The sequence below is a fragment of the Talpa occidentalis genome, unplaced genomic scaffold (assembly GCF_014898055.3).
Source record: "Talpa occidentalis isolate TD23 unplaced genomic scaffold, MPIMG_talOcc4v2.1 talOcc4.11, whole genome shotgun sequence".
In the NCBI taxonomy this organism is placed as follows: Eukaryota; Metazoa; Chordata; class Mammalia; order Eulipotyphla; family Talpidae; genus Talpa; species Talpa occidentalis.
Genome location: NW_023601104.1, coordinates 71,751,481 through 71,775,139, shown reverse-complemented (window position 1 = coordinate 71,775,139; position 23,659 = coordinate 71,751,481). Strand labels below are relative to the sequence as shown.

General features: G+C 40.1%; 1 protein-coding gene across 3 annotated transcripts; it reads left to right on the top strand.

Moving 5' to 3' along the window:
* The first annotated feature begins 358 nt into the window (after positions 1-358).
* Positions 359-23,363, top strand: ZBTB25 (zinc finger and BTB domain containing 25). Of its 3 annotated transcripts, none has more exons than XM_037503494.1 (3): positions 359-536; positions 13,141-13,320; positions 22,147-23,363. In XM_037503494.1, the coding sequence occupies exons 2-3, from the start codon at positions 13,148-13,150 to the stop codon at positions 23,279-23,281; spliced, it is 1,308 nt and encodes a 435-aa protein (XP_037359391.1). In that variant the 5' UTR covers positions 359-536; positions 13,141-13,147; the 3' UTR covers positions 23,282-23,363. The 3 variants fall into 3 exon arrangements, with proteins under 3 accessions (XP_037359391.1, XP_037359392.1, XP_054547004.1); XM_037503495.2 differs by lacking the exon at positions 359-536 and adding an exon at positions 867-1,966; XM_054691029.1 differs by lacking the exon at positions 359-536 and adding an exon at positions 6,299-6,825.
* Positions 23,364-23,659: the final 296 nt, after the last annotated feature.

The window sequence follows — 23,659 nt, the reverse complement described above, 5'->3', positions numbered from 1 at the left end:
CACCCCCAGACTCCCGCCGCTCGGCCGCCCTGGCCCCGCGCCCTCAGCCGTCGCCCCTCCAACACGCGGGCGCACCCTTCCCCGCCCCCACCCCTGATCTGAGGGGGTGTCCGTGCTTTTGCACACCCTGGGGAAAGTCCCCGGGTCACGCGGTTGTGTGTGGGACGCCAGTGACGCTCTAGCTGGTCTCCACGCTTCCGCCTACAGAGTCACGACTGGGGACCGCCGCGGAGGCGCCCGGAGCGCGGGCCGACCCCCGCCCCGCCACCAGCGCGAGTGAGCGAGCGAGCGAGCGGGCGGGCGGACGGGCGCGCACGTACGCACGCACGCAGGCACGCACACTCCGGCCCCCGCGCCCTTCCTTCCCCGGCGACCCGGCGCGCGGTCACGTGGGCCCATCGCGGGCCGGTCGGCGCGGGAAGCCGCGCGAGAGCGGGCCTCGGGGTGCGTGAGCCGGCGCCTCCGCGTGACGTGCACGGCGCGGGAGCCGCCCCTCCCGCACGGAGGATCCGGCCGGCCGCCGCGGCGGCGTCTGGGTAAGCGACGCGGCCCAGCCCTTGTGGGCTGCTCCGGGTTCAGTCCCTCCCGCCGCCAGCCGCCCGGGGCGGCGGCCGGCAGCTGAGGCGGTCGCGGCTTAGATGCAAGTAGCTGGGGAGAGGGTTGTTTTTGGTCCGTTTGACATGTCAATCAGGGCGCCGGAGGAAAATGGCAACCCTGAGTGAGCGCTGGGCCGAGGAGCTCCAGAGCCACCCTTCGCTGCCCGCACGGGCCGAGACGGGCTGGAAGCCCTCCGCTGCCGGCCCGGGTGCGGCCTCGAGCGGGAAGCCCCCGGGGCCGTCGGCCTTCCCCAGCTCGAGCGCCGACTCCTCCAGTCACGGGGCGGGTCTCCAGGTGCCGCCCGCGAGGTGCTCGGGCTGCCGTCTCCCCTCCCGTCATCCCAATTTGTGATTACCCCTTTTCTGGTCTAATGGCCCCCGCATATTTTATTTTTCAGTCCTCGCACAATTCTTCCATTTCTTTATTTTTCACATTATATTAATCGCATCTAAAGCAAACCCAGTTTATCTTTTTTTAAAACTTGCTTCGTCTTTCACTGTCTTCCCCTGGCACTCTTTCTTTGGAGACACCAAGCGACCTAGGCATCCCCTAGCATACTGTACCTGCGACGTCAGGGCGGCTAACTTGTCTCATAAATTAAGGCCTGTTTTCCTTCAGAGGATTAATTTGGGCATCATTCTCTTGGCAAAGCTATCGATTCACTCTGGATTTTGTCAAGTGTGTAAAATGCACTTGGGAATCACAGATTTTAGAGCTAAAAGGGGCTTTATGGAAAACCCAGTTCATTTCTCATTTTACAGATGAAGACACCAGGCCTAAAGAACGCATAGCTTGATGGAGATCTTACATGTCTTGAACTGGTTGCCAGATTCCGGGTGCCTTGGTCTTTTTGAGTCCCAACACTGCAGAACTACCGTGCCATTTTGACCCACTCTGTAGAGACTGTTCACCAGAGGTGATTATATTCAGCTTTTAAGAAAGCAGACTTGGCCTGTGTGATGCCTCTGGTATTTTAAGGAGTGAGGTTGGCACGATTTCTAAGTGGAATAGATCCTCCTTGATAGACTTTGGAGCTCTGTCACCACACGGATTCAGCCCTGTTCTCTGCAAGAATGACCAATGTTTGCAGTATCGGTTGCTTCCTTAAGTTAAGGCATCAAAGTCCTTAGCAATCTGGATGTTTTAATTAAGAATGAACTATTAATCCATTATGAGAAATCGACTCCTAAATAGGCAACAGAATACCGATCGCATAGGACATGGTGTAGGTTAGTTCTGTCGCAGAAAGCTATGGAACATTGCGGGGATGATCAACAAGAAAGAAGGAAGGGGCCTCATGTGATTTGCTATACCTTTTTGCCCTGACTGAACGTCTTAATTGGAGATAGTGCAGATGGATTCTACCGAGGTTTGTTTGCTCTTTGTTGAGTACCTATAGAGACTCACTGCTTTTTATAGATGAATTTCGAATTGCCAATAGGGAAGTAGTATTGTTTCCATGTTACAAATGAAGAAACTGGTCTCAGTGATTTACCTGGCTTAGATGCAGTCATTTGCAGTAGAATTTGAGCCTAGATATTTATCTCTCAAGTCCAGTCAGTGCTCTTCTGCATTATATCTTGCTACCACTTGAAGTCAGGATGGGGATGAGAGAATCGCCTGTGGCTGATTTATTGGCGCCTGTGGTTGCCCAGAGAGGCTGAGCAGGACTTTCAGCTGCCCTCTATGCCTTAGAAAGTGGAGCTGTGTGTTTCCACCCTATCTCCTGAGGGGCATGCAAAGGAGCCAAGCTGTCTGGCTATGGAGGAGGAGCCCAAGAGCCTTGGCTGTAAAATATCCTGCGAGGGTTATGCTGGGAAGTGTTGGGTAATGCCCTCCCGCCACTGAACTAAAGTGATTTATTTACTATGGTCTGTAAGGTGGTGCTGGACCATATTGTTGGGGAAAAAATCTGTCTATTTTAGTAATAATGACCAGAAAGAGTTGGGGATTTTATATTATTACAGGTTTTTTTCCTTGTGTTAAAAAAGCAGTGCAGGTGCTCTTATCTTGATAAACTATGAAGTACTTCCCCACCACTTCCTGTGCCCCCTTTCTGCTTATTTATCCAAAATAACATATGAGCTTCATTCTTTTAAGAGAATACTAAGAAAAATTCTGTTCCGGTTTGTGATTACCAGCAGCATAGGCTATGGAGTTAGACCCACTTTATATTATCTCCTAGTAGCGTGTCCTAAGCCTAGGTTTTTCCTCATCTGTAAAATGGAAACATAGTGAGGATGAAAGGAGACTGTACATAGAGCACTTGACATCAGGCCTTGCATATTGTCTCCTCAATAAAATAGTAACTATCGCTAAGGAGTAGAACATATAACATCTAGAATATGAAAGGCTGCAGCTTGAACTTGCTTAGGGAGAGTGGAAGAAGAGGAAAAATGAAGCAAACATCAGTTTCAGAATTATTGATCAAACCTATTTACTTTCTCTTCACTAGAAGGATTTTTTTTTCTTTTAACCATATGTAGAAAAAAATGTTTATAGAATTACTGTTTTTTAATTTTTTTCTATTTCATGTCTTCCTTGGTCACAAATCAATCATACAACTTTTTTTTTCTTTTGAAAAATTCTAGGCACTGTTAGCAAAAGATTTTCTCAGCCCATATTTCTGCAACATTCTGTGGCACAGGAAGTATTGGCTCACCTGTATTCACTTATAATCATTCCTGTCTGTATTGTATTCTATGTCTTTCTCCTGACCTTTGAGAAATACAATCTTTATTTTTTAGTGGACAAAAAGAAGAAATACTTCTTCACAGAGTTCTGATTTTTTTTAAGACCCACTAGCAATTTACATTCACTGGTGTTAACATTGTTGTTTGCCTTGCTGTGGTTTTATCCGGCATCCCTCTTGTTTCGATGGGGGTTAGAGGTGTAGTAGGCTGACTGCCAATAGGGAGGGGGCCACAACCTAATGTTTCCCTGTTCCGTAAAGGGTTTCTAGAGCATAACTGCTCTTCCTGTATCGTCTACCACATCTACTTGTTAACCTCTTTTCTTAACATTCTCAGTGATTTTCATAAGCAGATGCCTAGAGTTGTTGCCGATTTTACCTCATAGTATTTACAGATTTGGATTTTCCATATCATTTTTAGGTGTAATGGAGTATAAGAATAAATACCTCTGATTCTAATTACTTTTTAAACAGAAGCCTGAAAATGGTGTGTTCCTTCTCTGCCTGTGGTGTCTTCCTTTCTTCAAGGTGGCTAATTTTAAGTTTAGTTTACAATTAAAATTATAGTTGTTGATTTTTTTCATTGAATGTAATCAGTATAATTCTCGTGTTTTGAGACTTGTAACATTGCTTCTTTTTCTGTAATTTTAGTGTGTGAAATATTCTTGTGTCCTCCTCACTCAGTGTTTCATAGCTGAGGCGTCATATTCAAATCTCCTGAGGAATTTTTTAAACACTCACCTCCAACAATTCTATTTAGGTTAGTCTGGAGTAGGACTCAGACATCAGTACAACTCTACAAGGAAAGCTTTACAATACAGTCAGTAATAAGAACCCCATTCACATAAATGGCTTCTGCAAACATTTTTTGTCTAGGCAATACCACAATCTTGTATGAAAGTATCATTAAAAAGTTTTAATCATTGTATAAAAATCTTTTATCTTATGGCACTTTGAGTATTTGTTTGTATTTATAGCCATGAGTAAGTATCTCAAAAAAGCTGTACACATTCCCTCTGCCAACTTTCCTGTCTCATAGTCTTTTTTTTTTTAAGATTTATTTATTTATTTATACAAGCACTGGGTACAGTCAGAAGCTCGGGAGAGAATTCACCAGAGCCAGAGCGGAGAACAGAACAGGCAGACTGACGAAATACACTGCTGAGGGGAACAGTGGGCGGCAGGAAAGGTCTGCTGCACCATGTGGGCTGCTCTGAAGCTGCAGAGGCTTTGGATTGCTTCATAGTGCAGTGCTTAACCCCTTGTGCCACCACGCAGGCCCTAGAATAGATTTTTTAAAATAAAAATCAAAGATATTGAATATCAAGCTAACATTGAGTTAAATATAGAAACAAAGTTGTTTTACCTAACTTAATTTGAGCTAATCCAGTTACTTTGATTTAGTCAATAAACAGGGTTTTTGTAGTCTCTCTTAAATATCATCAGTAGCCCTATTATAATATACCACTTTGATAATAGATAAGAAGTTTTAAGATGTAATACTCTTATATTTTGGCTCTAATAGGTATTTTACTATAAATTATTAAAATAAAAAGGTTGTTTTTCCATAACCTCTCATACATCTCAACATTTCCACCAAAAGTTCTCAAACTTGTAAGATTTTTAGGCATAGAAGATTTTAGTTATTTCACTTACCAGTGAAAACAGAATTGCTGAGCAAAAGCTACATAAAAAGGCTGGCTAATGATTTGCAAAGTAGTTTGTATTAGAAAGTCTTTTTACTAACTTTGTGATGGATTGGCTCTATTGCCCTGAGGTAAAATTTGATGAAAATACCAAAGGCCTATTATTATGTAAATGAGTTTAATGAACCTATTATAAGTTGTGTTTTTTAAACATATCTGAATTTGTTTCTTTTTATAAACTTGGAAAATTTGCACCTTTCTCCCCACCCCGATTTGATCCAACATATCTGCAAAATCTGCAATTGACAAATATATTGGAAGTTCTACATTGGGGTTTTGTAGAAAGGGCACGAAGTTTAAAGTCAGACTTGAAGTAGTATACTACCAATACCATTTAATACCTAGTAGACTACAATTTTGGGTGCCTTTCCTGACTTTTTTGATCCTGCGATTCCTCCTTTACTATCTCTCGGGATTTGGAAAAGATAGTGTAGGGCACAGGTCATCAAAGTGTGATCCAAGAACCCCCTAGAGGTTCCTGAAACCCTTTCAGTGGGTCTGCAAGGACCTTCCTCTTGCAAAGCCAAAATCTTTTGAATCAAAATAATATGTGGTAACAAATTTAATAGCAGAAGTAGAGAAAACCTAGCTCTACTTTTTAGAGCAAGATATTAAAAGGACGGGCCCTTCCTGGTGGTTCAGGGGTTAAAGTGTCAGTGCTAGCAAGCTATCACCAGCCACTGCAGCATGAGTTTGATCCCCCGCCAGGGAGCTAACCCACATGGCATAGCAGACCTCTCCTGCCTCATCCCCTGCTCCCCCCAGCAATGTATTTCAGTACATCCTCCTATACATCCCCACTCAGACTCTGGTGAATCCTCTCACCGCCCCACACCTCTGGCCTACACCCCTGTTCTTCTATGGATAAAGAAATAAATCTTTTTAAAAGTGTAAATAGATCTCAAGACCAGAACATTTAGAACTGCTGATAAATTGCTGAGTAGTTCCTATTGGGACAATTCTGCAGATTAAAAAAATGGGAAAGGCCTCCCCTGGTGGCAAGCAGTGGAGCGCTGGGCTGCAAAGCTGCCCGGAGCCTCTGCAGTGCTGGTTTGATCCCTGGCCCCCAGAGAGAGTCCCACATGGTGTGACAGACCTCTCCTGCCGCACCCGCTGCTCCCCTGAGCAGTGTATTTCGTTAGTCTGCCTGTTCTGTTCCCTGTTCTGGCTCTGGTGAATCCTCTCACCCTCCTGTGCTTCTGACTATACCCAGTGCTTGTATAAATAAAGAAATAAATCTTTAAAAAAAAAAAAATGGGGATTTTTTTTTTTAAACTAGCAGAGGACATTGGAGAGATAGCCAGCAGAAACTGGAATGCCGTCCACACTTGGAAGAAGGCAACAGCAGTAATTGCATTTCCATTTGTATGACTTTGAGCCAAAGAGAAGGCTCCAGTTGGTGACATGACAAAATGCCTAAAACTGGGATGATAACCTCTAATTTTACCTGCCTAAGGAAGAGGAGAGAGTTTAGAGTGACCACACAGCTAGAAAGTAAAGAGAAAAATTCTGGAAAAAAATGTCAATCTTGGACCCCAAATACATATATAAACTCACATCAAATCTCTTGCTGACCTCTTAAACTCACACATTTGTTTGAGCAGCCTCCAGAGAACACCCTTAACGCTAAAAAATACTGAGCCTGGAATTTTAAGTCCAGCCAAGTTAGGTATCTGCAAAAGCATCAATTCTCTTGGGTATTAAAAAATGTAGAATCTTCATTGTAGTCATCACAATGTCCATGCTATGACCCAAAAAGACTACTAGATATGTAAAGAAACAGTAATGATCACTCTGATCAATGGAGATTGACCCCAAGATGACTCAGAGGTAGGATTCAGTGGAGATTTATTTATTTATGCATAAAAGAACTGGGGTACAGGCTAGAGATGTGGGGGGGAGGGGTGTGAGTAGATTCACCATAGACAGAGTAGGGAGCAGAACAGGCAGATCTACTGAAATACACTGCTGAGAGGAGCAGGGGGCAACTCAGGAGAGTCTTCTGTGCCATGTGGGCAGCTCCCTGGCCAGCCAGGGATGAAGCTTGAGCTGCAGAGGCTGCAGATAGCTTCTCAGTGCTATGCTTAACCCTTGCACCACCAGGGAGGCCCCTAATGGAGAAGATTTAAAGTAGATTTAGGACAAAATAAGGTTGTAAATGTATGGACAGATAGGAAATCTCAACAGAGAGATGCTAAAAAAAAGTGAAATGTTACTCAGCAATCAAAAAAGATAAACCCATGCAGTTTGCAGCAACATGAATGGAGCTAGAAGGGATCATGCTCAGCGAAATAACTCAGAAAGAAAAGAAAAATACCGGATGGTCTCACTCATAGCAGGAATTTAGAAAACCTAAATAAGGGACCAGGAAAAAGACTGATTAATACGAAGTAAAATCAAAATCAACAAGCAACTGTAAACTAAAGATATACTACGGCGGGGGCAGAGGGGGAGTGGTGAGTGGGGAGAGGAAGGATTAGGGTCAAAATAAGGGAGGGTGCAATTGTATGGGGAATATAGCCAAAATGAAAATGCATACATTGTGCAAAAATGAAAAATGATGTAAGAATTATATAAAATATTTTTAAAAAAGCGAAATGAAAATTTAGACCAAAAATCATACCTAAAATAAATGCACTGAATAGACTGAACAGATTAATAGATTAGCGATGGTGACAGTTAAAATAAGGATTAGTAGAAACTGTATCATTTGATACAAATAAATTTGGTCCAACCAAGTTATCCATAAACCTTAATGTCCTATATTAGTGTCAGGGATGGTTATTTCAGCTTTCTTTCGAGGACTGAATTTACCTCCTCTCCCTGCATGTGGACTGACCTAATAGTTGTGAGTCAATGCCATCTGAAATAGTACTCATTCTTTCACCTCAGCCATTTCCTGTCCACTGTCGAAAGAGCTCTCTTTTCTCCATGGCTAACTGCTGCACTTAAACTTTTAATTGTATTTTTTCTGGTTTCTAGAGATTCTACCCTTCCTGAGCCTGAGTCTTAGATATGCAGCTCACTGTGTACTGTCCTATCTGCAGCTACTTTTTAACGTCTTCTTGGAGTCATATGTTTTGTTCTTGCTGCTTTCCCAAACTTGTCAGAGGTCACCAGAAACCTCTTAGTCACCACACTTAGGGTTATTTGTAATAGATGTCATCCTCTGTAACATTCTACACCATTGCCACCTCCGACGAAAGTTCTTTCCTTCATCTCCCTTAAATTCAGTGACACTATTGTTTACTTATTTCCCCTCTTCTGTCTTATTGTATCTTTTCTGTGTTCTTCAAGGATTCATTCTTAGCTTCTTTTTCCTCTTATTTCACTCTACAGTCGGTTCATGTCAGAGGGCCACCTCCCTCTCTAGTCCTGCACTATCTGGAGCCCCAGTCCTGCATAGTCTCCACTGATAACTAGACCTTTCTACTCAGATATTCTAGAGTAAATACCTTGAACTCACTGTGTCCAAATTGAAATGTCACTTACCAAGCCAGCTACTATGCTGCTTCTCTGGTATTCTGGAACTCTCCCTTTATTTCATTACCCAGCACATGGCAGTTAGTCTGCCATGACCTGAAGGAAAGAATAAATTCTTCGAATTACCTGAGCTGAAATTCTGGGACACCTTTGACTTGATCTCTGTAGCCAACCACATTCAGTCTGCCAATTCATGTCGGAGGGTATCTTGTATTCCTTCTTCCCACTGCTGCTGCTTGGATATTGCTGTAGATATCTTGCTAGTCCTCCTTTCTCCATGTCTTTCCCTTGCTAATCTTTTACATATGTTGCTGCTAGAGCAGTCTTGATTCACAGGCCTGATAATGGTGATGAAGATGATAACTGGTATTTACTGGACACTTACTATGGCCCCACTATTTCTACGTGTTTCTATGCATTATCTTACTAAATCTATATAACAACCTGTAAATACTGTAATTATTCATATTTTATAAATGAAACCAAGACCCATACTTAACCAGAGGGTTAAGCATCTTGTGAAGTTAACACAGTTTTTCAAATGACAGCTGGAATTTCAACCCAGGTTGTCTAAGCTTTGACTACTATAGTGTTCTCCCTCCCACAGAAAACATTTTAAATAATTCTGTCAACACAACTGGAGTGCCTTTTACTTTTACATTCAGCACCCTAGGTGAGCTGACACCCCCCCCCCTCATTATTCCCATTTGTTTCTCTATGCCAAAAGGAATTCTTCTGATATTTATATGTTCATGCTCCTCCCTGTAATTTTATTCATTTTTTCCTGCCGGGAATGCTGTGTTCCCTTCTTTATCTAAATTCAGTTCAAATGGTTTATATTCCATTGGGTTGCCTGTAATTTATCTTTCCTCTGTAGCATGTTCTCTGAACTGCTCTTACAGCACTTACCGCTTCTACTTCCTGTTTCATGTTTTATCTCTCCTATTGGCCTGTAATCATCTTGACTGCAGCATCAATGTAATTTTTTCTGTCCCCGTACCTTATACAGTGCATGTTCTCCAGTGATTTTTCTTTGTTAAATTCCTTTTCAAGAGATATTTGTTCAATAAATGAAGAATTTAACTATTAGTCATAGACCATTAGCCACAAGATTTTTGTATATGCAGCGTTTTAGTGTGCCATTTCTCACTTCCATGTGGTTCAGTAGTTCATTAGACTAATACACAACATATACATGGAAAGAACTGGTGAAATGTTTATGATATAATGGGGGTTTTGAACATAATTTTGTAAGGCTGGCTAGGTTAAGGTACTTCAATTTGAACATTTCTGAGTCTAAGATACACATTTTTCACAGACAGAAATCTCTAATATAGAATTTTATTTTGGTTTTTTAAATTTCCCTATAAGTTGGTAGTATCTTAGGGTCTGGGGAATGTGGTAAATACAACAAATGGTGAATTTGTTAAAGGGCCTTTTGGAGCAATACCAACAATTTGGATTTTTGTTTATATTTTTAGAAGATAGTCTTAAGTTTCTCTAGGTTTTGTTACCTTATTTCTTTGTTGCTTAAAGGCTTTTAGAATGACATGTGAAAGTTTTGTTTTTTGTGGGGGAGTAATAGGAGAAACTTATGTTTGAATGAGTAGAATTTTTTCAATTAATGCACGAGTGTAGAATTTCTCAAGTACAATGTTATTCACATAAAATTTTAAAACATGCAAAATAATCTTACACCTTGTAAAAGGATATAAACGTAGGGCCTCCCCGGTGGCGCAGCGGTTGAGCGCTGGGTTCCGAAGCTGCCCGCAGCCTCTGCAGCGCCAGTTCGATCCCCGGCTGCTCCCCGGCCACCGGAGGCGGGTCCCACATGGCGTGCAGACCTCTCCTGCCGCCCGCTGCTCCCCTCAGCAGTGTACTTCGGTCCTTCTGCCTGCTCTGCTCCCCGCTCTGGCTCTGGCGAATTCTCTCACCCTCCCGTGCTTCTGACTGTACCCGGTGCTTGTATAAATAAATAAATAAATATTAAAGGAAAAAAAAAAGAGATGGCGAGCATTTAAAAAAAAAAAAAAGGATATAAACGTAAGTAAGGATGTGATGATATATAGGAGAGCCATAAACACCACATATTGGGTGATGGTTGCCTTGGGAGGCAAGATGGGTGGTGGTGGTAGGGGAGTAAATGAGAAAGAGATGTCGGGGGATCTCTGCTATATTTGTAATGTTTACTTTCTGTGGTCAAGTGTGGACATTTGTTACATTATTCTTTGAACCTACTTATCTGTCTGAAATATTTTATAATTTTAAAAAATGAGAAGGGAAAAAGGAATATGTGTTTATGGTTTATGATGTTAAACTTCAATAAAAGGGTTTTTTTTTTTAGTTCAAGCGGCATAGTTAGTCCCACCCTTAACACCCTGCTCCCTGTTTGCACTCCCAGAAACAAACATTTTACTCATTTCTCTGAAGCTTTCCAGAGAACTATATATAAACAAGAGTATATTCTTACATAAATTCTTACCCCACCTTTAAAAATAAAATAACCAATCTTTTATATAAACAGTACTTTTTATGCAATTGTATACTTTTTAAAATTATTATTTTTTTTTAAAGATTTATATATGCATACAAGAACTGGGGTGTAGGCCAAAGGTGCTGAGGAGGGGTGGTGGTGAGAGGATTCACCAGAGAGAATGGGGAACAGAACAGGCAGATCTGCTGAAATACACTGCCGAGGGGAACAGCAGGCAAGACAAGAGAGAGTGTGCTGTGCCATGTGGGTCAGCTCCCTGGATCGAACTCATGCCACAGTAGCTGGTGATAGCTTGATAGTGCTGAGACTTTAACTCCTGCACCACCAGGGAGGCCCTCTTTTTTAAATTAATGTATTTTGGGGATTATTTCATATCAGAATACTAGATACATAATTTCAATAAAAATATATTTAAGTTTTTATTAGTAATAACTACATTTATCTTTATCAGTTATATTCTTGACTATCCACTAATAAGTATATTTTTTTCCTCTGTGACATTTGCTTAACCAGCAGGAAACCTGGGTTTCTCTCTGATTCCTCTTTCCAAATATTACAGAGGCCTTGATGTGTAACTAGACAGGGTCCTCTGGTTTGTGGGTTATGTTCCCTCTGGGAGGTGGAGAGGAAGGACATTTGGGCTCTTGAGCCCAGTGCCTTGCTTTGAATCCCCTTTTCTGTCACTTACTAGCATTGTGAACTTGGGTAAATTAACTCTGTGCTGATTCATTGCTTCATCTGTAAAATGCATTGAATAGTCCCTTTTGCACAGAATTGTTTATGTATTTATTTATGTATTTATTTATTTAAATATTTATTTATTTATTTATGCAAGCACTGGGTACAGTCAGAGTCGCGGGAGGGTAAGAGAATTCACCAGATCCAGAGTGGAAAGCAGAATGGGCAGAGTGATGAAGTACACTGCTGAGGGGAGCAGCGGGCGGCAGGAGAGGACCCTCACCCCGTGGCCGGAGATTGAACCAGCGCTGCAGAGGCTGCTGACAGCCTCGCAGCCCAGTGCTCAACCGCTACCACCCAGGAGGCCCTCCTTTTGCATAGAATTGTATTGAAGATTAAATGACACAAAGTCTCTGACACATAGGAAGTACTATCAAGTGTTAGCTGTTTTTATATTATTAATCACTCAAGCAGTTTGCTGCTTACACTGCTGCCATTCTCCTTACAAATAACCCCACACTCTCATTAGTGACTTCTGTAGACCTTGGCCTCTCTGTCTACTGAGGAAATTTAATTTTTTTAGGATTTGCTTTTTCAGAGGAGGTTCTCCCAACCCTCCCTCTTCCATCCATTATTGCCCTTTATACCAAAACCCCCATCTCTCCTAAATCATCAGGGCTCTCTGCACAGGATGGGTGGGTAGTGAGTATAGCTACCTCCCATTTGCCTGAAACCATGGCTCTCTTAGATGTCATTGGTTGTCACACTAGACTTTAGCAGAATTCTTTGTGCGTTCTTTCTCATGCATGATTTTTTTCCCCATGAAACCATTTGGTACCAACCTATATTCTGCTTCCTTCAGGAACCTCCGTGTTTATATATGTCTAATTCAGGATTTAGATTCTTTCCCATGAGACCCCTGGATGAGGCTTAGCATCTACTTTGAGGGTTCCTGAACTTAGTGTGTCTGCTAAGTTTCTGAGACATTTTATGATAGAAGGCTGGTGTTGCCTGATTACACAGATGATCCGTAAGGATCACTGACCACCATAGCCCAGCCAGAACACTTTGTTGTGTTATTAACATTTATAGCTAATATTTGAATAGAGTTTCCACTATAAGGTGCTTTTCCTGTAACTTACCACATTTAACTCTGAGGCAGTGATCAGTATCTCATTCCTATTTTTCCAGTGAGGAAACTAAGAACTAGAAACTTTGTAATTGTGTAGATAAAAAGTGACAGGCGTTCCCTTATATCACTCATATCAAGTTACCCTCTTACCAGATAAAGAAGAGCATATTTTATATTTTAAGCAGAGTTGATATCAGTTGTCATGATGGATTAAGTGCTAGGTATAAGTTGAAATCAGCAATACTGAAAACTGTTGAATGATTTCATTTAAAACTAGATCTCCTTGTACTCTAGGTCTGTATGAACTGTAGCCAATTTTACAAAAACAAAAAAATACGTATTTTGTTTTTTTTCTTAGAGCCACAATGGACACAGCTAGCCATAGCCTTGTCCTTCTGCAACAGCTCAACATGCAACGAGAATTTGGTTTTCTGTGTGATTGCACAGTTGCTATCGGAGATGTTTATTTCAAAGCCCACAGAGCAGTGCTTGCTGCTTTTTCTAACTATTTCAAGATGATATTTATTCACCAAACAAGGTAAGGATGTGCTTTTATAAATCAGAAGTATTTTTAATATTGTGTTATTAGCCTATTATAACACATCATTTTGGGGATTCTTTGTTATGGGGTCACTAATAAACAAAACATTTTTTATTAATTTCTTTACACATGAGTAATTAAACTAGGCGTATAGGATCTATGGTGGAAGATAACAATGAAAACAACACAACTAAAATTTATTGAACGCTTATCCCACAGTAAAGAATTTACCTAATGTAAATTCTCCTGTAATTTTTTCTGTTTTAGAAAAAAGGAAACTAAGAATGAGTGTTAAGTAACTTACCCATTCAGGATTATACAGTTAATAAGTTATATACAGCTAATAAGTTCAAATGCAGGTCTTATGGTCTTAAAGGTCTGTGCTCTTAGTCACTAAGTTGTTGATTTCTATTGTATTCACTTTCACAGGAAGATTTCAGTACCATAATTCTGCCCACCTTATATTCAGTGTCATAGGTCTTTGTTTCATTTTTTTAAAAATTTTTTGAATTTGGGTTATCCAAACATGATAAGTATATATAGAGAGGGCAAGAAAGTGTTACTCAGATTCTGAACTTATAGTAAGAATAGTTTTCATCCGTCCTAGATTGACAGTGATAGAACACTTTTTTTTAAAGACCTTACATAAAATACTTAAGAGACAGCCTCCATTGTACATTTTTATTTAATTGTTCTTTACTTCAAATGTTTTTTATGTACATACTTGTCATCCCTTGTACAGGATCTCCTTTACAGGTTATGTTATATTCCCTGCCCTCAAAAAATTCATAGTAGTTTAATTGATCTCTCTGTGCCTCAGTCTCCTTCTCTGTAAAACACTGCACCCACCCCATTATATTGAGACTATTAGATGGTTTAATATTAAAATGCTTAGAATAGGGCCTCCCTACTGGCGCAGGTGGTTGAGCGCAGCGCTGTAAAGCTGTCCATAGCCTCTGCAGTGCCGGTTTGATCCCCACCAGCCGCGGCGCAACCCACATGGCGCGGCAGACCTCTCCTGTCTCACGTGCTGATCCCCTCACCAGTGTGTTTCCATCAGTCTGCCTGTTCTGTTCCCCACTCTGTCTCTGGTGAATCCTCTCACCCTCCCGCACCCTCTGGCCTGTACCCCGGTTCTTGTATAAATAAATAATTCTTTTAAAAATAAAAACAATGAATAAAATGCTTAGAATAGAACTTTATGATGTTAACTGCTATTGTTAATAATTAATGTGATAAGTCTATAATAGAAATGTTATACAAGGTAGAGTGGAGAGTCGGTAGCCCTATTGGAACAAATTTTATAGCAGCCCTGGGTCTTAAAGGATCAGGAATTTTTCAGGTATAGGGAAATGCAAAAAAGGTACATTGCATAAAGAGGGGGACAAAAATGCATGAAAACATGCAGATATGAACTAGACTAGCACATTTGGAAAACAGAGTAGTTAGAATGGCTGAATATGTGTTACAAGGGGAGAGGAGGTTGGAGTGAGGGATGGGCCATGGGTAGCATTTTCTGTCATGCAAAAGAGTTTCCTGTATAACCTAAGTGTCAGTGTAGAAACTGGATTAGAAACATTACTTTCACATCAGTGTTATCCGAGAACTGTGAGTTGGTTTCCCATCAAAGCACCCTCTGTGTACCAGGCACCATGCTTAACTGTATCCAGGAGGTACAGAAGTGGCAGGTCCGCTCCGTGGTATCTCTGTTGAGCATCTAAAAAACCCCTCAGTTAACAGAATTGTGTGCTGATACATATATTTTAAAAAAAAAAAAAAAACTTGCCATAGACGTGGAAGTAGGTGGTTCAGTACTAAGAGTGGAACCCAAGAGGGAATCCTGTGATACCAGGACTGAAGAAATGGATTGCCAGCATGCTGCCACCCACTTCATGCTGGTGCATTGACACAAACTTCTACCTCAGGAAAGGTAGATCCATTGACTGATTCTATTGTTCTTTGACATCCAGCACTTTCTCAGGTAGACTTAATCTTCATTTTGTAGGGTGTTTCCTGATTTCTTGTTATAATAATATCTACCATCTATTATCTGAATTCTAAATTCATATGTAAAAATTGGGCTTTTGGGTTATCTTAAAGCTTTTCAAAGTTATGCTTGCATTCATCTGTGATTTAAAGAGTAGATGTTTCAATATAGTTTGGAAGCCAAAATAAGGTAATCATAATTTAAATTCTAAGTATTAATCAATTTCAGGGGATCTTTTACATTTTCATAATATTTCTTATTGTGGCAAAATATATATAACATAATTTGCCATTTTAACCATTTTTAATTGTACAGTTCAGTGGTGATAATTAAATTCACAATGCCATGCAACCATTACAACTGTACATTTCTGAAACTTTTCATTACCTCAAACATAGACTGTGCCCATTAACTTCTGTCCCCAAAACTCCTGTTTGCTTCTAATTTGCTTTCTGTCTCTGTGAAATTTGCTTGTTCTAGATATTTCTTTTTTTTTTTTTTTTTTTTAAATTCATTGTTTTTTTTTTTTTTTTTTTAATTTTTTTTTAAATAAATTTTATTGTTATATTCCCCATACAATTGCAGCCCCCCCATTCTGACCCCAATCCCTCCCCTCCCACCCCCGCCCCCCTAAAAGTGTCTCTGGTTCATAGTTTTTTGTTGATTTTGATTTTCACTTTCTTATAGTTATTCATTTTCCTGGTCCCTTATTTAAGTTTTCTAGATTCCTGCTATGAGTGAGACCATCCGGTATTTTTCTTTTTCTTTTTGGCTTATTTCGCTGAGCATGATCCCTTCCAGCGCCATCCATGTTGCTGCAAATTGCATGTGTTTATCTTTTTTGAATGCTGAGTAATATTCCATGGTATATATGTACCACATCTTCTTGATCCAGTCATCTACTTTTGGGCATTTGGGTTGTTTCCAAAGCTTAGCTATTGTAAACAGTGCTGCTATAAACATAGGGGTGCAGGTGTTCTTTGGAATTGATGTTTCTGTGTCCTTTGGGTAAATACCTAGGAGTGGAATTGCTGGATCATATGGAAGCTCTATGTTTAGTAGGTCCAGAAATCTCCATACAGCTTTCCACAGTGGTTGGACCAGTTTGCACTCCCACCAACAGTGCAGAAGAGTTCCTTTTTCTCCACACCCTCGCCAACATTTGTTGTTGCTAGTTTTTTTAATATGTGCCATTCTCACTGGTGTAAGATGGTATCTCATGGTAGTTTTGATTTGCATTTCCCTGATGACAAGTGATGTTGAACATTTTTTCATATGCCTGTTGGCCATTTGCATTTCCTCTTCAGAGAAGTTTCTTTTAAGCTCTTCTGCCCATTTTTTGACTGGATTATTTTCTTTGTTGTTGTTGAGTCTCATCAGCTCTTTGCAGATTTTTGTGATCAGTCCTTTATCATTAGTGTTGGGTGCAAAAATGTTCTCCCAGTTGGTGGGGTTTCTCTTTGTTTTTGTTATTGTCTCTTTTGCTGTGCAAAAGCTCTTTAATTTGATGTAGTCCCAGCTGTTTATCTTTGCCTTCACTATCACTGCTTTGGGTGATGTGTCTGTAAAGATGTCTTTGATGTGCAAATCACGTAGTGTTTCTCCTATATTTCCTTCTATATATATTTTTTTTTTGGTTTCAGGTCTTATGTCTAGTTCTTTAATCCATTTTGAGTTGATTTTTGTGTATGGTGTGAGGTGGTGGTCAAGCTTCATTCTTTTGCATGTAGCGACCCAGTTTTCCCAGCACCATTTATTGAACAAACTTTCTTTGCTCCAATGCATATTCTTTGCTCCTTTGTCAAAGATTAGTTGACCATAAATCTGTGGGTTTATTTCTGGATTTTCTATTCGATTCCATTGGTCTGTATGTCTGTTCTTGTTCCAATACCATGCAGTTTTGATGATTATGGCTTTGTAGTATAGTTTGAAGTCTGGGAGTCTGATGCCTCCATTCCCTTCTTTTTTTTTCAGGAGAGCTTTGGCTATTCGGGGTTTTTGGTGATTCCATATGAATTTCATCAATAATTGTTCTATTTCTTTGAAGAATGACATTGAAATTTTGATTGGAATAGCATTGAATCTGTATATTGCTTTTGGTAGGATGGCCATTTTAATAATGTTTATTCTTCCAATCCATGAGCAGGGGATGTCTCTCCATTTCTTTGTGTCTTCTTCTATTTCTTTTAACAGTGTTTTATAGTTTTCTTTGTATAGGTCCTTTACCTCTTTTGTTAGATTTATTCCCAAATATTTGATTTTTTTTGTTTCAATAACAAAAGGGATGGTCTTTTTGATTTCTTCTTCTTCAGATTTATTGTTTGTGTATAGGAAGGCTACTGACTTTTGCGTGTTGATTTTGTATCCTGCCACTTTACTGAACTGATTGATGAGTTGAATTAGCTTTTCTGTGGAGTTTTTGGGGTTCTCTATGTATAATATCATATCGTCTGCAAATAGTGATAGTTTGACTTCTTCTTTTCCTATTTGGATTCCTTGGATGTCTTTCTCTTGTCTTATTGCCCTGGCTAGGACTTCCAGTATTATATTGAAAAGCAATGGTGAGAGTGGACATCCTTGTCTTGTTCCAGATCTTAATGGAATTGCTTTCAGCTTTTCACCATTGAGAATGATACTGGCTGTTGGCTTGTCATAGATGGCCTTTATGATGTTGAGGTATGTTCCTTGTATCCCCAGAATTTCAAGGGCTTTTATCATGAATGGGTGTTGCACTTTGTCGAAAGCTTTCTCAGCATCTATTGATATTATCATATGGTTTTTATATTTCTTTTTGTTGATGTGTTGGATAACGTTGATTGATTTTCGGATGTTAAACCATCCTTGTGCCCCTGGAATGAATCCAACTTGGTCGTGGTGAATTATCTTATGGATACATTGTTGGATTCTGATAGCTAAAATTTTATTGAGGATTTTTGCATCAGTGTTCATTAGGGAGATTGGCCTGTAGTTTTCCTTTTTTGTGTTGTCCTTGTTCGGTTTTGGTATTAGTGTAATGTTGGCTTCATAAAACGTGTTTGGTATTGTCCCTTCCTTCTCAATTTTTGGAAGAGTTTGTGAAGGATAGGCACTAATTCGTCTCTGAATGTTTGGTAGAATTCATTTGTAAATCCATCAGGTCCTGGGCTTTTGTTTTTGGGGAGGTTTTTTATTACCATTTCAATTTCGCTAATTGTAATTGGTCTGTTTAGGTGTTCTATTTCTTCTTTATCTAGCTTTGGGTGATTGTAGAGTTGTAGGAATTTGTCCATCTCCTCTAGATTGTTAAACTTGTTTCCATATAACTGTTCATAGTAGTTACTGATTATTCTTTTGATTTCTGCTGTGTCCGTTGTGATTTCTCCTCTTTCATTGATGATCCTGTTTATTTGTGCTTTCTCCCTTTTTTCCTTTGTGAGCCTGGCTAGGGGTTTGTCTATTTTATTGATTTTTTCAAAAAACCAGCTCTTGGTTTCATTGATCTTTTGGATTGTTTTTTTAGTTTCAATTTCATTTATTTCTGCTTTGGTTTTTATTATTTCTTTTCTTCTACTGGTTTTGGGGTTTTTTTGTTGTTCTTTTTCTAGATCTTTGAGCTTCGAGATGAGGTTGTTTCTTTGCGTTCTTTCTTGTTTCTTGATGTGAGCTTCTATTGCTATATATTTTCCTCTTATTACTGCTTTTGCTGCATCCCATACATTTAGGATATTAGTGTCCTCCTTGTCGTTCAATTCAAAAAATTTTTTAATTTCTTCTTTGATCTCCTCATTAGTCCAATGGTCTTCCAGTAGTGTGGTTTTTAATCTCCATGAGGTAGGAAAGTTCCTTGCCTTCTTTTTATGGTTTATTTCTAGTTTGATGCCTTCATGGTCAGAAAAGATGGTTGATATGATTTCAATCTTGGTGTATCTGTTGATGTTTGTCTTGTGCCCCAGTATGTGATCGATCCTGGAGAATGATCCGTGTGCGCTTGAGAAAAATGTGTACTCCGTTTTTTTGGGGTTTAGTGTTCTATAGATGTCTGTTAAGCCTAATTGCTCTAGGTCCTTATTTAGAGCTTTGGTTTCTTTACTTATTTTTTGTCTTGTTGATCTATCCATTGTTGATAGTGGTGTGTTGAAGTCTCCCACTACGTATGTGTTTTCTCTGATGTCTGTTTTCAGAGAGGACAACAGTTGTCTGATATATTTTGGTGCTCCTTCGTTTGGTGAGTATATGTTAATGAGTGTTATTTCTTCTTGAAGTATTGTCCCCTTGATCATAATGTAGTGACCATTGGGGTCTCTTTTTATCTTTTTGAGTTTGAAATCTGTTTTATCTGATATAAGTATAGCTGTTCCTGCTTTCTTTTTTGGTCCATTTGCTTGTAGGATTGTTTTCCATCCTTTAACTTTGAGCCTATTTTTATCTTTTGTAGCTAAATGTGTTTCCTGGAGACAGCAAAAGGTTGGGTTTTGTTTCTTAATCCAGGCTGCCACTCTGTGTCTTTTTATTGAAGAGTTTAGTCCATTTACATTTAGAGTTAATATTGATATGTTAACATCTGTATTTGCCATTGTGTTTGTCTTTCCTTTGATTTTATTTATTTATTCTTTTAATAACTTTTTTTTTTTTTGGCCTTCTTTCATTGTTATTCGTCCCTCTGAGGTTCTGGCTTTAGGACTCCTTGTAGTATTTTTTGGAGTGGGGGTTTAGTTGCAATGAAATTCCGGAGTTTCTGTTTGTCTGGGAAGGTCCATATTCTTTCTTCAAAGAGGAAGGAGAGCTTTGCGGGATAGAGTATTCTTGGTTGGCATCTGTTTTCTTGGAGTCTGTTGACTATGTCCCTCCACTCTCTCCTTGCCCGTAGTGTTTCTTCGGAGAAGTCTGATGTCAGCCTGATTGGTTTTCCTTTGAATGTTATCTGTTTCTTCCCTCTTGCCAGCTTCATTATTTTTTCCTTGTCCTGGATTCTTGGGAGCTTTACTATTATGTGTCTTGCTGTATTTTTCCTTTCGTCGTGGAAGTTTGGTGTTCTTCTTGCTTCTTGTATATCAATTTTCAGCTCCTTCTTCACATTTGGGAAGTTCTCTTCAATTATCTCTTTGAATATTTTCTCTGTTCCTACATCTCTCTCCTCTCCTTCTGGTATTCCTATAACTCTTATATTTCCTTTCCTCATGGAGTCAGATAGTTCCCGAAGTCTTTCTTCGTTCTTTTTCCTTCGTACTTCTCTTTCCTTTTCTGTTTTGGTTCTTTTTATTTCTGTGTCTTCAAGATTACTTATTCGTTCTTCCATTTCATCTATTCTGCTTTCATTGCTTTTCCCAGAATTCTTTAGTTCTTCCATTAATTCTTTGATCTCCTGCATTTCTTTTACTTCCCTCTTTAGGGACTCAATTTCTTTCTTCTGACCATTGTTTTCCCTCTCTAGGGACTCAATTGCATTCTTCTGATCGTTGATTATTTTTCCCTTATCATTGTTTTCCTTTATGACTTCTGTCAGTTTTTTAATCACGGCAATTTTAAATTCTCTTTCTGGAAGGCTCAGAAATTCTTCCAAGTTATTGTCTTTGCAATCTGGGGGCTGGCTTTCTTTTTGTGGTGTGCTTTTTCTCTGGAGAGTTGCTAGGTTGCGTGTGGTTCTTCTCCTCCCTACTGTCTGTTTTCTAATTTGCCGTATGCGTTGGGACACTGTGTTGTTGGGACTGGCCGGCATCTTGGGTGGGCTTCTCTGTTCCCCTCTGGTTCTTCCAGGAGTCATCTGTCAGTTTCAAGCAGCCGGGCGGCCGGGGCTGTGTGCTGGGGCTGGTCTCCTCCTGGGCGGAGCTCTCTTTAATGGCGCCTGGAGCTCACCTCCGCGGCGGATCCTGCAGAGTTCGCCTCAGCTCCCGTTCACGGGGTGTGGTGGCTGCAATAGTTCCTTTCCACTCACAGTCCCGCTTGCTGTGTCCGTTTTTCTTGTTGGCCGTTTTGGTTTGTTGTTTCCTCCTCTCTGCCGGTCGGAGAGTGCCGACTTTGTGGGCGGGGGAGGGGAGCAGGGTTCTGCGCTTCCCTCCCTTCTCGTCCTCTTTTATGGCAACTTTCTTTTTCGGGCAGTTTGCTGGAGTCGTCCGTTTATCTTCCGTGTCCCAGTTCTCACTGGGACCTGCCGCTTTTCCTCCCTATTAACTTTTTTTAATGGGAGATCTTACTCGCAGCGTCTCCTCGCCGCCATGTTAGCTCATGCTTCTTTCCTCTGGTTCTGTTCTAGATATTTCTTATAAATGGCATTACGAAAAAATTTTCTTTTTGTATCTGGCTTATTTCACTAAGCATAATGATTTCAAGCCTCATCCATGTTGTAGCATGTGTCAGAATTTCCTTCTTTTTGGTGGTTGAATAATACCCCATTATATGTGCCACATTTTGTTTATACATCATCTGTTGATGGATAACTGGGTTGTTCCCACCTTTTGGCTAATGTAATGGACATTGGTGTACAGGTATTTGTTTTCAATTCTTTTGATAAATATATGCAGTAGATTGTTAAGTTCCTCAAGAACAGGGTACCTATTCATTGTTTTTCTGCCCCCTGGCCATCTAGTATGATACATATAACTTAGGAGTCATTGAGCTCATCAAAATGCCTGTGTTCCCTAACTGTAGACGGTAGATTGAATATATAAAGACTTGTTGCTGGATCACAAAACAGATATACCATGAAAGTTCAAGCTTTATTTGCTCTCTTTCATCAAGGCAGGTTGCTAAGTTTGAACCTCCTAGTAAGAAATTGTTTTAGCCTAAGACCATTCTGTTAACTAGAAGGCCAACTGGGTTATTTCATTTTCTGTGGGTCTTTTTTTGTTTGTTTTTAACAGTGAATGCATAAAAATACAACCAACTGACATCCAACCTGACATATTCAGCTATTTGTTGCACATTATGTACACGGGGAAAGGGCCGAAACAGATTGTGGATCATAGTCGTTTGGAGGAAGGGATTCGATTTCTTCATGCGGACTACCTTTCTCACATTGCAACTGAAATGAATCAAGTGTTCTCACCGGAGACTGTACAGTCCTCAAATTTGTATGGCATTCAGATCTCAACAACCCAAAAAACGGCTGTCAAGCAAGGACTAGAGGTCAAAGAAGCTCCTTCCAGTAACAATGGAAACAGAGCTGCTGTTCAGGGTGACCACCCCCAGTTGCAGCTTTCTCTTGCAATTGGGCTGGATGATGGCACTACAGACCAGCAGAGGGCCCATCCTGCCACCCAGGCCTTGGAGGAGCACCCGAAGCCCCCAGTGTCCATCAAGCAGGAAAGATGCGACCCAGAATCTGTGATCTCTCAGAGCCACCCTTCACCTTCTTCGGAAGTGACAGGTTCTACTTTTACCGAAAGCAGCATCAAAATACACTTATGCCATTACTGTGGGGAACGTTTTGATTCCCGTAACAACCTAAGACAACATCTCCATACACATGTGTCTGGATCCCTCCCATTTGGTGTCCCTGCTTCCATCTTGGAAAGTAATGACCTTGGTGAAGTGCATCCACTTAATGAAAACAGTGAGGCTCTTGAATGCCGCAGGCTAAGCTCCTTCATCGTCAAGGAGAATGAACAGCAACCTGACCACTCAAACCGGGGTACCACAGAACCTTTGCAGATTAGTCAAGTGTCTTTGATCTCCAAAGACACTGAACCAGTAGAATTAAACTGTAATTTTTCTTTTTCAAGGAAAAGAAAAATCAGCTGTACCATCTGTGGTCATAAATTTCTGCGAAAGAGCCAATTGCTAGAACACATGTATACACACAAAGGTAAACCTTATAAATATAATCGATGCCAAAGGTTTGGTAATGCATTAGCACAGAGATTTCAACCTTATTGTGACAGCTGGTCTGATATCCCCCTAAAAAGTTCTCGTTTGTCGCAAGAACAGTTAGACTCATCTTGTGCCTTAGAGTCAGAACTCACACAAGAAAATGTGGACACTATCCTAGTTGAATAGCAGTTTCTCCTTCAGAATTTTTATATCAATTCTGAAATAGAAAATTCATCTGCATATTTTCATTTATAAATTATTTTCCTCCCCACATTCTATTGGCTTTTATTATCCATAGTGTTACAAATGTACATATTAGGTCTTATTGTAAAATATATTAATACATGGCTGTTAAAAGTGAACCTTCAGTTGGAGTTGTGAATGTTTCATAAATTAAATTGTAACTTAGAAATCAGTGTAGAAATGTGGAACTTTAGAGTGAATAGTTAATAGAATTTCTAGGTTTTTCCAGGTTGAATAATCAGTAAAATCAAATTGAATATAAAATAAATGAAATCTTTTTTAAAGAATATTCTAGACTATAACTTTTGGCTAACTATTCAC

Excerpts from the sequence above, each read along its gene's own strand:
- ZBTB25 (XM_054691029.1), top strand. The coding sequence starts at position 6,797 with ATGGAGATTGACCCCAAGATGACTCAGAG. Across the intron at positions 6,826-13,140 it reads GACCCCAAGATGACTCAGAG|AGCCACAATGGACACAGCTA; the intron begins GTAGGATTCAGT and ends TTTTTTTCTTAG. Across the intron at positions 13,321-22,146 it reads ATATTTATTCACCAAACAAG|TGAATGCATAAAAATACAAC; the intron begins GTAAGGATGTGC and ends TGTTTTTAACAG.